Source organism: Callithrix jacchus, chromosome 15 (assembly GCF_049354715.1).
Source record: "Callithrix jacchus isolate 240 chromosome 15, calJac240_pri, whole genome shotgun sequence".
Lineage (NCBI taxonomy): Eukaryota > Metazoa > Chordata > Mammalia > Primates > Cebidae > Callithrix > Callithrix jacchus.
Window position 1 is genome coordinate 100263449 of NC_133516.1, and position 15133 is coordinate 100278581.

The 15133-nt window shown below is 38.6% G+C and overlaps 1 protein-coding gene across 6 annotated transcripts in view; it reads right to left on the reverse strand.

The window, feature by feature from the left end:
• MORC1 (MORC family CW-type zinc finger 1) overlaps nt 1-15133 on the reverse strand; it is a 185015-nt gene that overhangs the window by 74586 nt on the left and 95296 nt on the right. For all 6 annotated transcript variants that reach the window (XR_013526993.1, XM_078350178.1, XM_078350177.1 and 3 more), the window contains 3 exons: nt 11507-11635; nt 8817-8922; nt 5187-5325 (listed from right to left, as the gene is read on the reverse strand). Coding sequence is in view for 5 of the 6 variants with exons in the window: in XM_078350178.1 (XP_078206304.1) it covers nt 5187-5325; nt 8817-8922; nt 11507-11635 (374 nt within the window). In the remaining variant the exon portion in view is untranslated. The remainder of the gene's footprint in view (nt 1-5186; nt 5326-8816; nt 8923-11506; nt 11636-15133) is intronic.

Below are 15133 nucleotides of genomic sequence, written 5' to 3' on the forward strand. Positions count from 1 at the left end.
TCATTTCTGAGTGTATGTGTGTCCACATGAGCGCTGAAAAAGAACGGAATTCCATTGCTGGAGTTCCTTCTCACCAGGCATGAAGTCTTGTAAAGGTTATTTATTTGACTGGATGACTATGAACATGACAAATGAAATCCAAATGCAGTCTCTGTACTCCAATCCAAATATAACAGTTTATTATCATCAGGTGTAAGAAAATCTGGTCTGCAGTAATATATGCAGAAGTTGGTAAGTCTAACCTATGTAGAGTCAACCAAGCCAATCAAATATAAAATATTCACCTTTCAGGAATTCTGCATAAATCAAATTATTCCTTCCATCCTTCATTCATGGTTTGCAGGCCTAGGTACTGTTGGGAATGCAAAGGTGAATAAAAAATAGTCCTTTCTTTCAAAAAGCAGATAGTCTGATTGGGAGACAGATAAGATACATAATTAACTATAACATTAGACGCAAAGTAACTATAATACCATGTAGAAAGTAAAACAGTAAGAAAGACCACATGGGACAAAGGGAACTGGAAGGAAGGAGATACTTTTCCAAGTAGGTAAATGTAAGAGTTCATACAGGGATTGGCAATAGTTTTGGATTTTGGAGGACTGGAGAAGAACCAGAGGCTGCTCCAGACAAGAATGCAGATACAAAGGTCTGCAGAGGAGCATGCAGTGAACACTCATCAGGAACATGGAGCAGCTCAGTAGGAGCACAGTACAGAGTGGAAGAAACTGAGGCTATTATATTAATAGAAAGCCAACTAGTGTCAGATTACAGACAGCCCGGACTGTAGGCCAAGAAATTTATAGTAAACAGAAAAGATTAGTTGAGAAAGGCCTAGGGGACACATAAGCAATTCACCACATGTTGCACAGATATATTGATTATGCAAATACACTAGTCATTAACATTACTTAGGTATAAAGGGGTAAATATAGGGTAGCTAAAATCAGGGAAAAAATTGTGATCTGTGTTTTAATGATTGAGGGCATTAAGTGGATTTCACACGGTACCATAAAACCCTGAATAAAGTGTAAGTAAAACTAGATTCTGTGTGCATGATAATGACACGATTGCCCTTGTTATAAATAGAAGGTGGAAGAGAAATTTTAAGTTAAAAATTGAGAAAAGGGCAAATTGAGAATGAGGAGGTCCTGAAATACAGAGAAACTGATTTTATAACATTACAGTTTTTAAGTTATTTCCTAGGTTTACCGAAAAATAACAATTATCCAGCTCATATGACAATTACAACTGAGCAATCAAATCAAACAATGGAAATAAAAGTTTCATCATCTGGCCAGCAGGTGGCACTTGCCACTCAGTATAGAAAGTAGCAGGTAATGAATGAAGCTGAAAGTGGAGTTAGAAACCGATTACTCATTCATCTATTCAGAAGGATAAAGATGGGGATGGGTTGTATTCAGAAGCACAATTTATAACGAGGATCTTAGCTTGTTGACATAGCTTATCAATTACATGGAGGACAACCCCTTTACTCTATAACATGCACCACAGGTGACAGATCTTGAATTTGAGCTCCCATTTAGTTTACTGAACTTAGGTATTTCCCTTAACAAATATAATTTGCAATATATAAGTTTGCTGCTACTGTAAATGTTCTTATGTCCTTTTTGTCTGTATTTTTCCTATGAGACTGTGGGGAAAATGGTGCTGGAATTAGGCAAAAAGGAAATAAATTCCAACTTCACCATTTAAAGCTATGTGATTTAAAATTATTTAACTTTTTTGGATTTCACTTTTCTCTTTGTTAAAGTAGATATCGCTAGCTGGGATGTTGTAGGAATTAAATAAGCCACCAGGTGGAAACAATACCTTTAGACTTAGCTACTTCATTTTCTCCTACGGGACAACATCTAATGGTTAGGATACCTCTCTTATCATGGAATCATTAGATAACCACAGAACCTCAACTCCAGAAAGATCTCTGATTTACCTAGTCAGCCCTTCATTTTCCAGATCAAGATGGCTGCTACCATTAAAGCTGAAATGGAAGAGAGTTAAGAGACAGGGTGTACAGGTTTAGGTCACTTTTACGTTCACTACCCAGGTCTGCTCAATGGCTAAGTGGTCACTGGGAGTGGGAGGGAGGAAGAGAAAACAGGAGGTGGGCAAATAATCATTACACGGCATATATTGCATGATTTTGCGATACTGCGAGAATAGGCGAACAGACACCAACAGCAGACACACAGTGAATCGTGGTAATAAACTAGCCAGTTCTTGATTTTCCAGTGGTGTCTAGCCTACACCAGAAGAGTGTCTACACTGAACCTGAATAGAGCCAGTGATGCTCTGCTTTTCTGCTTTCCCATCCTTGCTCATATCACATTCCAAAACTTCTAACAGGTTTTAGAAGACAGGAGAATAAGAAATTTATACTGAACACTGGGTCTTATTTTTGGCATCAGATAAGTATCACCAAAACATAGTTTTGAACACTTTTATGGATTATTTTCGTGAAAGGGGGAATCGAGGTCATCTTTCAGAGGTCTTCTATTCAGTAATTACCATATAATAATTATATGGGAGCTGCATCATTATAACAAGTCACACAATTTTTAAAAGACAGATACCACACAAATACTGAGTTTAATTTTTAAAATTTGTAAGCTTAGCATGTAATTTAAGTGACTGGTTCCATGAAGGAACAAATTAGTGCTCATCTCCAAGTAATCCTTTAGGTTGTTTTTCTTACCTGAAATGCCTTATCCTTTTCGCTCTGTTTATCCTAAATAGACTGCAAGACACAAATGTCAGTTCCCCTATACAATTTTATTTGATTTTTTTTTTTTTTCTGAGACAGAGTTGCACTCTTTCCCCCAGGCTGGAGTGCAGTCGCACGGGCTCACTGCAACCTCCACCTCCCAAGTTCAAAGGATTATCTCACCTCAGCCTCCCAAGTAGCTGGGATTACAGGAGTGAGCCACCATGCCCAGCTACTTTTTTTTTTTTTTTTTAATTTGTTAGAGACGATGTTTCACAATGTTTGCCAGGCTGGTCTCAAACTCCTGACCTCGAGTGATCTGCCCGCCTCAGCCTCCCAAAGTGCTGGGATTACAGGTGTGAGCCACTGCCCCCGACCTTTTATAACTTCCTTTGATTGAAGCCGCCCTCACTGTCTTCTGTAGCAAACTTCTATTGCCGTGTCAGTTACAGTCAGAAAACACATTTGAATTAATAGTACTTTATGGTGGTCGCTCATTTTTAAACTGCTGTCAGACCTGGTCCACAAAAAGACTGTATAATATCTGAGGGCATGTTTTATTTGTTGATACAACTACCTATTAAGTACCCAGTATATGCCAGGCACTATTTTGGTTAATACAGATTCACAGTAAGCAAAACCACAACTCTCCCTGCTCTCATGGAACTTGCATTTTGTTTACAGACACTCTGTATTCCCCATAATACTCCACCTGGGACAGACCTGAGGGTAAATACGTGCTCAACAATCCCCTCAAAATTAACTGATCACCCTTGGTTGAGTGAAACTCAACCCAAAGCCTTCCTTGATTACCACAAAAGCAGGGTCAGGTAGAGGCCCGAGAACTACAAAGTATGTAAAACACATTAGAAATCTTTTTAAAAAAACAAAGGATTTTGTAAAATTTTCCTTTTGCAAGGGAAAAAAAGGATGAAGAGGATTCTTACGTCCTTTGAAGTACTGGCAGTGAATTTCTATGTAAGTTTCTTCGTTTACATTTGAAATAAACTAAATCTATAACCTTGGCTTAAATCTTATTAAAAAAATCAACTACCAAGAAAAAAGAATAAGCAAAACTGTTGGCCCAAATCTGCTATTCCATCAGCTGCCATCATATTCTCTGCCTCAGTGATGAATTCAACACCCAGTACTAAACAAACAAGCTAGTTCAGTCTCGGCGATCGGCATTATTACCATACAGGGGTTGGCCATGATCACTACAGAAAAGATAAACAATGTCCAGAAATGCAAATAAAGATGCAATCAATTCAGAACATGCAGAATGCCTTCGCAAAGCTGCAAAGTGTGGTAAACAGAATAAGAAACAAAATTGAAATATTTCATAACAAAAAGATCTGAATGTACTTACTTATTTATCAAAAGTTTGTGAAACCTTTGTTGCTGACTTATGTTATCAAACCCTTAAAAACTGTAGAAAGCTGAACCACCTTTTCTTTTTTTTTAAGATGGGGTTTCAGCATGATGGCCAGGCTGGGGAGTGCTTAGGAGAATGTGTTTCCAAAGTGACTCAATATCTTTCCCAAAGAGACCCTAAGACTGCAGGGTAGAAAGGAAGGCTCGGGGTTGTTTTGGTTGTAATCTCAGGTGGTATCTGACTTGCACTACAGAACCCTAGCAAGCTAAGTGAGGTAAAAGAGTAACCCTCCATGAGCCCAGGAAAACACTTACTATAAGCTGCCACGGCTGGTTACGCTCCCACTTCATCATTGAATTTTCTGTTTTAACAAGCATTTTATTTCCTGACATCTATAGAAGTGTCCACACATTTAGACATATGCAACAAGTGCTGTTTGAGAAAGCTGACAGGCACACAATTAAAAATGATGAATTTATGTGCTAAATCTATAGAGATTTAATTATCAGTCAAGAAAATAAAATAATTTTTCTACATGCCACTCTTTCTTACACTCGAAACTGTCATGGTTACCTATGTTGACTGATGGTAATGTTTTATTTATTGACTTTTCTTAACAATTAAATGTGACTTTGACTTTCTAAATTAATAGGTTAATGCTTTTTAAAAGAAGTCTTTACCTTAAAACCCTCCCTCAGGGAAGAAGTGTAATGGAACAGAAACAGCCTGTCCTTTGGAGTTATACAAACTTGTGTTACGCTTTGACCACGTGACCTTGGACATGCTGGCTGACTTGGGCTCTATGTGCAGCTGTGGAGTGGGAAGGAAATCTATGTCTCTATTTCTCACGTGCATTGTTGTGTAGATGGGCTTAGATATCATTATACGGTATTTTTTTACAAAGTTCTCCTCCCTCCTCTGTACTCATTCTCTAGAACAGCTCTTAGATCCAAAATTAAAAGATCTCGAAAAGGACAGAAAAAAGAGTACACACATTTTATTGTGTAAACTGCTTTAGTCAACTTGCACATATGAAACCAGCAGCTCAAGAATCAGTAGGATTGGGAGGAATTCCTAACAACTCACCTGTGGCTGTTGTTCTGCCAGTCTATTTTGATACTTCAGGACCGACTCTCTAAGTTGCTTCTCTTTCTCATTTTTTGATGGTGATACTGTGTTCCTGGTACCCAGGGGAATGGAAGGTAGACGTTCTACCTGGTGACAACTTCAGAATCAACAGCACAAGATTTAACATCAGGAGCAAATACAAACCTACCGTCTCTAAAAGATGATTTGCTTCTACAAGGCGTTACTCTTTATGTCACATATCCAAAATTCAAATACAAAAGAAAAGCACTGTATTGGTGGCTTTAGGTAACAAATGACCTTAAATCTCCAATTTACATGGAAAACAGTTTAATAAAAAATGTGGAGAGTGGCATATATTTACCAGGATGGAAAAGTGTCAATTAAATTGTGAATGCCTCATTTATTCTACTTTATCATGAAATGAAGCCATTTGTAAAAACTAGTTTAGATCACTGAGCTTTATCTCATCACTGTCATTCCCCCCACCCAAAAAAAACTTGGTAGAGAAATACATATGTCTCTTTAAAATATAGCAAATAATTATGCCCCTGAAACACATGGATTATCTGTTTGATGACCCAGGATCACTGTGAAGACCAGTGACTATGTGATGTAGGATTGAGCCATATCCTCGGGGGTCCTGAGCTGCATAGAGCCCCTTCTGTAAACTGCCCGTTGGTCCTGACTGCAGATGCTGCCCAAGTGCTCTACTGTCATAAGGGTATCTGCTCCTGGCAGCCACTCTGCTTCCCAGCCTTACAGATGTGCTGTTCTAATAACCTGTGTGTTAGTAAATATATAATAACAGAGAATGATTTGTAAATGGACAATAAACAGGGTACAAAGGAGCACATCTCTTGTTATGATTACAAAAAAAAATACTAATAACCCTCAAAGCATATGGTTTGGAAGGTTTGAGGCCATTTTTTTTCCTTACTTTTGCTTTTGTGGCTATGTACTGGGAAACTGAGTCAGCCAAACTGCTGAAAAAGTAAGGTATTATTTTGTTCAATTTGAATCGAAGCTTGATACAGACAAGAAGTTCAACTCCCGCTGGGCATAGCTTTGATCCAGGGCATGGCGGGGAGCACTTAGTAGTGCTGTAAGATGCTGAGGTTAGTAAGAAGTTTTCTATTATTGATTGGGGGTGGGGAGGAGATGAGTTCCACTGAGCTACCAAAAAGAGGAGGAAGGGACAGAAGTCCAGAGAAAATACAGGGGTGTTGGTCTAGGCAAGGGAGGAGGAGGCTGAGGATTGAGAGAGGACTTCCTCCCATCTGGAACAGTGAGGGAAAAGTGAGGCAGATCAGACCCACCATTTCTGTTTTTCAGGGCTGCAGCGTTTTATTTTTCTCACCCCATACCAACAGAGAAGAGTTAGGAACTACAATCAAATTCAGGTACTACTGTGAAAAAACACTTAATTCCACCCACATATGGTGTTTGTTATTACTGCTATTTTCAAAGAAAGGTGCTAGATAAGCAAATTCTAGGGACTACTTCTATATATACAGCAACCTGCAGTGCTGATTTGAAGACATCTGTGGGGTGGCATTTATATAGGTTTCTATTTCATTTCGGAAAAGAACCTGTAGCAACATTAAGCTTTTATTCTGAAGAGAGAAACCTCAACCATTTTATTAAAAGGCAATTTATTCTACTGTCTTCATTTAAAGATGTTTGGAGGTGAATTTAATGTGCAATATAATACATAGATATTTTTAACATCCTTTTCAAAATTCAGACATGTTTGGTTCAGCCTAGTAATGGGCATCATTTTTACTCTGCTGGTAGTCCCTGTTTTCAATGCAGATAAGTGCATAGTATAAATGTAATAGAAGCATACTGACAGCTATTTCTCAGGTATTGTGTCAAAAATGTATAGCCTCCCTCTGTGCTTAAAGAGGAAAACAAAACCAGGCTCCAATCATTTGAAAAAAGAGTGGCTCCACTTTACCCTGTCCAGGTTACTGAGTCCTACCATTTGTAAGATGTATTTTGTCCGCTAAAAAGTATTTGAATGAGGCCGGGCGCGGTGGCTCATGCCTGTAATCCCAGCACTTTGGGAGGCTGAGGCGGGTGGATCACGAGGTCAAGAGATCGAGACCATCCTGGTCAACATGGCGAAACCCCGTCTCTACAAAAAATACAAAAAAAAAAAAAAAAATAGCTGGGCATGGTGGCGCGTGCCTGTAATCCCAGCTACTCGGGAGGCTGAGGCAGGAGAATTGCCTGAACCCAGGAGGCGGAGGTTGCGGTGAGCCGAGATCGCGCCATTGCACTCCAGCCTGGGTAACGAGCGAAACTCCACCTCAAAAAAAAAAAAAAAGTATCTGAATGATACCAGCCTTTCTGAAACGGAAAAGGGTGGCTTCCAACAGACAATGTGGTAACGCAGGAAGAGTACAGGTTTTGCATCAGCAACTTGGCATCCAGCTTCAGCTGCAGTGAAGAATTCTGGGCAAGTCACTAATCCTTTCTTAGCCACTCTATTTTCTTCTCTGAAAAATGGGGAAAGTTCATAGGCCTTTTATAGAAATGCAATGAGATAGCAAATGTAATTGCAAAGTAAGAGAAAGTTATTATGCTTCCAGTCCATTGTTCATTCAAATGCTGTCCATTGACATCGTCCTTGCTGACAATGGGCAATTAACTACTGACAAGAAACTGTATTTTCTGTAAATACAGACAATGATACTTTTCATCCCATTACTCCGTCCCTCTACTCATAGAATATTCCCTAATAAATAACTATAGTTGTCCTCACTTTGATATACTTATTTTAAGTGATTCTGTCCAAACCTCACGGCATATATGTCAGGGGTTTTGCCGAACAACAATTTATTTCAAGGCATATTCTCAAGGTATAGATGGCCTATCCTACCACTTTGAATCAAAGGACTGAGCAAGGTCATCAGATTAATTTCTTCACCCTCCCTGGGAATGGTCATATCTGCATCAGTGCTAATAAGCTCCCATGAGGAAAGTGCCAAATCTCAATTAACTGCCCTTTTAATCAATTTTTCTTTACATGTCCCTCAAATCTCTTGCTGCCACTTTAAGCATACTTTTGTCACAAGCTTTTCAGTGAAAATAAAACACTGATGGTTAATATCATGTCATATATTTAAAGAATCAAGGACTTAAGGAAATTATAAACATAAGAAAACATTTTTGCATTTTAGGCTTCTAAGGTCTATCAGTTTTCTGTCAACATGGCTATATTTATCTAGCCACTCATCACGAGTGGCACTGTTCTTACATGTAAAAGAGACAAAATTAAATGACACCCTCTGAGTAACATTCCTGTACAATAAGGCCATTTGTTGTGTGAAAATGAACCGGAAGGAAGAACTCTTCAGTACCACGTTGTGGTCTCCCACCGGTGGGAGTGCAGAGCTGCACACCCCCGTCTTCAGATAGTTACACCCAGATCTCTTCTATTTGATGGAAAAGCACCCCAATGAAATAATCTTTGCACAGGTAGCAGGGGGTCAGAAAGAGTTTGAAGAGATACCAGATACTAAGCTAAAATCTATATTATAGATTGACATTTTCAAGGTTCATACATATGAACTTTAGAAATCAAAAATGGACAAAGAATGTTAGAAAATAATCAAAAACTACCTGTTTTCCAAGAGGTTAGGATTATTAGCACAAATCCAAATGTCAAAAAATTCTTTCTCCTGATAATGAGTAGAGGAAGGCAAGACTCTCCATTTAAGACAAAGATCTGACATTCAAAACAAAACGACACAGAAAAGAGATCACGATAAAAAATGAGCCTATCATAGTAAGACGTCAGTTTGCACATAGCAAAAGTATGAGGTAGCTCTCAATCCGAAGACAAGCGAATCCTTCAGATACCATTATTCTTGATGGCACGTCTATTCTACCGTTTCTATAAGCTACTTCAGGACCCCACCAACAAGTTATTGTGATTATTGTCTCAGTTCCCTCCCAGTTAGTTTCTGCTACTTTCAGCCAAAATAACCTTAAATGATAGATCCCAATTCACCTCTTCTAAAACCAAATTAAGAATTTCAGTGACTTGACTCTCCCATTTTCTCTGACCTATTATCTATCTGCTGACAACTTCATTTTCTGTCTCCAACTACATGGATAACATAAGAAGGAAAATCATGGCCTCAACTAGTACAAAATTAAGATAAAATAAAGCAAGAAGGAAGGAAGGAAGGAAAAAATGGAGGAAGGAAGGGTAAAAGAAAGGAAGGAATGAAGAAGGGATAAAAGGGAGGAGAGAAGGAAGAAGGGAGGGAGGGAGGAAAGGAAGGAAGGGAGGGAGAGAGGAGAGAATGTCAAGGTTTCTGAACCAGATACATACTTTCTTCTGTTCTTATTCCCCTCACCAGTTCATAGTTTCTGATTTCTTCACCCATTTTCCCTTACAGTCCTTCCTTGCCTTTAGGATGAAGGCACACTTCTCTCTCCAGGCTAAACTTGGATTTAATCCTGAATTCCCTCTAGACACACTGCTAACAGCTCATAGGTTAACACTTGTCTCTTTCACCTAAGGCAGAGGGAGTCAGTATTCACAAAGGTTAAGAACTTGAACAGCTCCACCTCTTACCACCTCTACGATCTTGGACAAATTATTTAACTTCTTATATTTTGGTATCATTATCTATAAAAAGAGATTAATATTACATTAATATGTATCTAAAGGTTACTGAGAATGAAATGACATCATCCTCTTCTTCCTCCTCCCCCTCATCATATCATAAAACTGCTTGACACTATCCTCCTTAGCACTTAGTAAACTTTATACTTATTAATTCACATTATTCTTAAAACTCTATAATGGAACTACAAATATAATCTCATTTCATAAAAGAAGAAACTGAGACTTAAGGAAGTTAAACAATTTGCCCAATTTCGTATAGCTCTTGGGTACTGGAGACTGGATTCTAACAGTAGCTGGTACAAATCAAAATCACAGTAATTGTTATCCATTATTATTAGCATGTGAGAAACTGTCACATACTGTCATCAGTTTCCTCAATTATACCTTCTAAATATCTGTCATGTATGATTCTCTTAACTCTTACTGCCACACCTTCATTCAGACACTTACAATTCCTCACCTGCATCCTAGATTACAATAGTCTCCTGTTTTACTTCTTCACCAAGTCTTCCTTCACTGAGCTGCCAGAACGACCTTAACTACAAGGTACCCCTGACCTCTTTGGAATAGTCCCAGGCAAAAGGTTAAAGAGGTGCTCCCTGAGAGCTGTATAAATAGCTCTATAGAGTTTTATACACTGTAGAGTGCTTTCTTATCTGCTTGTCTGTTTTCTCTACTAAACTGTTAGCTGCAGGTATTAGAGACTGTCTTTAATTCCATACCCCTTTGTGTAGTGGGTAGAAAACATATCAATAAGTGCTGAATGTAATTATCCTCCTATTGCTTCTATTGAAAGAATTCCAGTCTCTCCTCCTTGCTTATCAAAGGAAAAGCTTATCCTGACATCCAAGAATCTCTAAATGTTTACCCAACCTCATGTGTTTGTCTTATTTATTCATTGTTCAGTCACTCAGTTGTCAGTTACTAAATTCCTACTCTGTGTTAAACAGTGTTACGTATGAAAAATAGAAAGATGGCTTTCTCTTATTCTTTCACAAACATTTTAGCTGAAGTGTACACCTGATATTAATGCATATTTCTCACTCTTCATCTCTGCCTATCAAAATTCTATTTTCATTTATTTATTTATGTATTTTTAAGACAGGGTCTCACTCTGTTTCCCAGTGTGGAGTACAATGGCATAATCTCAGCTCACCATGGCCTCAACCTCCCAGGCTCAAGCAATCCTCCCATCTCAGCCTCTCAAGTAGCTGGGACCACAGATGTGCACCACCGTGCCTGACTAATTTTTGTATTTTTTGTAGAGGCGGGGTTTTGCCATGTTGCATAGACTGGTCTCGAACTCCTGGGCTCAATCAATCTACTTACCTCAGCCTCCCAAGGTGCTAGGATTACAGGCATGAGCTACCGTGCCCAACCTGAAACTATTTTAAAGACTATCACAAATGCTACTCCATCATGAAGTCTTGTCTCTACTCCCCAGTCCTTTTCTTTGAATCCTCAAATAATTCTTTGCCTCTTTTATATCATTTACCTTATTTTTCCCTGTATTACAACTATTTTCACCTTTACAACTTCCTTCTAATACTGTAACCTCCTTGGAAGCAAAACGTCTTACCATTGTCTCTCTCATCCCTCAGTTCCTAACACAATGACCTGCATGTTTAAGAAATCTTAATATTTGGTAATTAGAATGGAATTCAACACTCACCACATTGTATGATGAATGGGATACCCATGGCTTGTCTTCTTTGATACTGAATAGAATTTAAGGGTCTCTCTATGTTCATGTCATTCTGGTATCCAAATTCATTCCAAAACAATGTTAGATTTCTATTATCTTAAAAAAAAAGGCAAAGAATAATGAAAAAAATATTAAAATCAAAACAATTGGCAAAGGAAAGTTTGTATATATGATATGATCTCACTGTGTAAATATTAATACAGATACAGAAATAGAGATTAAAATATCAATATTGGCTGTCTCTGAATAGTGATATGATGACTGAAAACTATTTTCTACTTTAGTCTTTCTGCATTTTCCAAATTATATGCAGTAAATCTGCAGTATTGTTATAATAAAACTAAAAACAATAGCCTGTATTTTAAAAGTTATATGTTTACACAATAAAACATATTGACATTTAAAGAATCGTTCTTAAGCATTCCCAGGAAAGACGGTACTGATGAAACTTCAAAGGGCACTCTTAAAATTATTGCTACAAATATTTATCTTTCTTACCTCACAGTCAGAGGTGTGGTTTTTTTTTTTTTTTTGCATTTTCATTTTATCCCTGGTTCCTATTCTCTCTAGTCTTTATTGTTTATGCCCTGTCCTATCCCCAAATTGTGTGTTTCCTCTTTGCTTGGAAACAGGACCATGCAGACTGTCCTTAAGAAGCTCTGTTCTTATCCTTTCATCCAGCAGTTATACTGGTAGGAATTATCCCTACACACATACATAAGTTGCCACAGACATTATAGCACTGCTCGAATAGTAAAAAGTTGGAGATAATGTAAAAGTGTATGAATAAAAAACTGGCAAATTCTGTTCCCCAAATGTAGTGTTGTATCAAGACCTCCAAGTTATAGTTTAAATTTAAATATATATTTATAAGAGGATCCCTAGCATAGTCATTTTATGTAACTTATGAAGAGCATATCCACCTAAAATTGTATTGCACATACTTTTCTTTTCCTGAATGGATGCAAAAGAAATTTTTAATAGCGGATATCTTTAGAGCAGAAAAAGAGGTGGAGAGGAAGGCAAGGGAAAATACTTTTACTGTTCACTCTTTATTTTTCTTAGCACTTTAAATACCTTTACATATGTATATAGTAATTAAAAATCTTTTAAAAAAAGAATCCATGTTTGACTGTTTTGTCCAATATGATAACCACTAATCACAGAGCCTACCTTATAACAACCTTAACATATGACTATGTAATCCATGAAAAACGCAAATAAATGACCTAACACCATACTATTCCTGTTAAAATTTTGGCTCAGGTGCTACGACTCTTAGAGACCAACAGAGAAAGAACTCAGCTTTCAAAAGGGTCCTCACAGTTGGGCTTGGCTAAGCAGACCTCACAAATTCCCAGGTCTGCCCTCTGGTCTCCGCGCAAAACCCCAGCTGCTCTCACTCCAAATTTTCTTTTGGATTTGGCTTTTGGGGCTTTTAATTCAGACTTTCAGTTTCTTCTCCTGGCCCAGTATTTGGTTTTTGTGGATAATCAAGTAACTCCATCGTAAATACTAATCTGTCATGCTGACTTGTGATTAACCCCTGTTCTGGAAATGCCTCTAAAATTTCTACTTTATCTACTGTGACTGTAAATCATGCCCTCAGGTTAAAACAACCTTGACCGTAAAACCTGCCCTTAGGTAGACTCACATAGCATTCTTACCTTTCACCAGGGGTCAACTTCAATTGTCCTGTACATTCTTTCCCTTGGTTTTTAAGTCCTGGGTCTGGGGATTAATGACACAGGGATCCACCATTCTTGTTTCACCATAGCCTAAGATATGGCTTTTGTTCTTGAGTCCCTATTAAATGCTTACGTCTAAGAAACTGGATTTGTCAGCTCTTTCTTTGGCCTCTCAGCTTCCTCAGCCTTGGAGGGTAGGTTCACATAGACTTGTTCACAGCGGAACAGTCTCAGTTCATCTCACACTCCTCTTCTCCGTACCCCAGATCCTGATGTACTTCTCCCTGTTATCTAGAAGTGTTGATGAAGTTTTGCTTCTCTGATTTTTCTTTTCTTTTTTTTTTTTTTTAAGACAGTCTCACTCTTTCCAGGCTGGAGCACAGTGGCACGATACTGGCTCACTGCAATCTCCACCTCCTGGGTTCAAGCAATTCTCACACCTCAGCCTCCTGGGTAGCTGGGATTGCAAGTGTGCATCACTGTGTCCAGCTAATTTTAGTATTTTGAGTAGAGACAGAGTTTCACCATTTTGGCCAGGTTGGTCTTGAACTCCTGACCTCAAGTGATTCACCTGCCTCAGCCTCCCAAAGTGTGAGAATTACAGGTGTGAGTCACCATGCCCAGCCTACTTTTCCGATTTCTACATTAACTCTTTAGTCTTTATTATATCAAAGCAGAGCATGCTGCAGGTTAAAAGAAGCACATCCTCCGCAAACTGACACAAGAACAGAAACGAAACACCGCATGCTCTCACTCATAGGCGGGTGAAGAACAATGAGAACACATGGACACAGAAAGGGGAGTACTAAACACTGGGGTCTATTGGGGGAAAAATGGGAGGGCCAGTGGGAGGGGGAGCTGGGGAGGGATAGCCTGGGGAGAAATGCCAAATGTGGGTGATGGGGAGAAAGGAAGCAAAACACACTGCCATATGTGTACCTATGCAACTGTCTTGCATGTTCTGCACATGTACCCCCAAACCTAAAATGCAATAAAAAATTAAAAAAAAAAAAAAGAAACACAGATTTTTTAGTGCTGGTTCCGTCATATATTAGTTGTATAATTGTGGGCAAGCCACTAAGCTTTCTTATCTATCAAGTGAGTGGCCGCAGTAACCTGCCTCACAAATTTATCACAAAGAATAAACGTAAAGGCACACTAAAAGCTACAAAGCCTGGAGGATTCTGGGAAGATGGCAGAGTAGGAAGCATCAGATGCTTTCACCACCTAGACAAAAACTGTACTGGCAGAATCTAATGTAACTACTTGGGAACTCTGGAGTCTACTGAAAGCATGCAACTTCCAGGGGAAGGGATCGATAGCAAATTGCAGTTATTTCAGTCATTTCAGCTCTCGGACATTAGTAGCTACCCACCCATCCTACATTCCATGTTCCTAAGATCTTTCACATAGGTTGCTGAAAATTACAGTGGGGAGAAAAAAGACCCTGTCGTCCAAATAATGGGGACCTGCTCTGATCACTGATGGCTGGTTATGATCACATAAGTGTAGATGAAGAGGTAAAGGCCATTTTTGTTATGCCTCTCCCTAGTGACTTCAAGGGGATTTAAGGGGCTGGTGTCTTTTTTTCCCTCCTTTCATTTGTCTCTTTTTCACCTTATGGAAACCAGATACTGAAGACTAATGCATCCAAAAGCTGCTACATGTATAGAGGAAACTAGGAAGTCACTGCACATATCCAGAGAAAGGCACAGGCTCAGGAAAAAAACAAGAAAACCTCAGGCTGATCTACAACAATTTAAACAAACAAATACACACACACAAAAAAAAAACAGCAAGTCTTAAAGAAGGAAGAGACTCTGATTTCCAGAAGTACAACACTGTTAGATTTAAATGTCCAGTTTTTAACAAAAGAAAAATCACAAGTCATACAAAGAAACAGGAA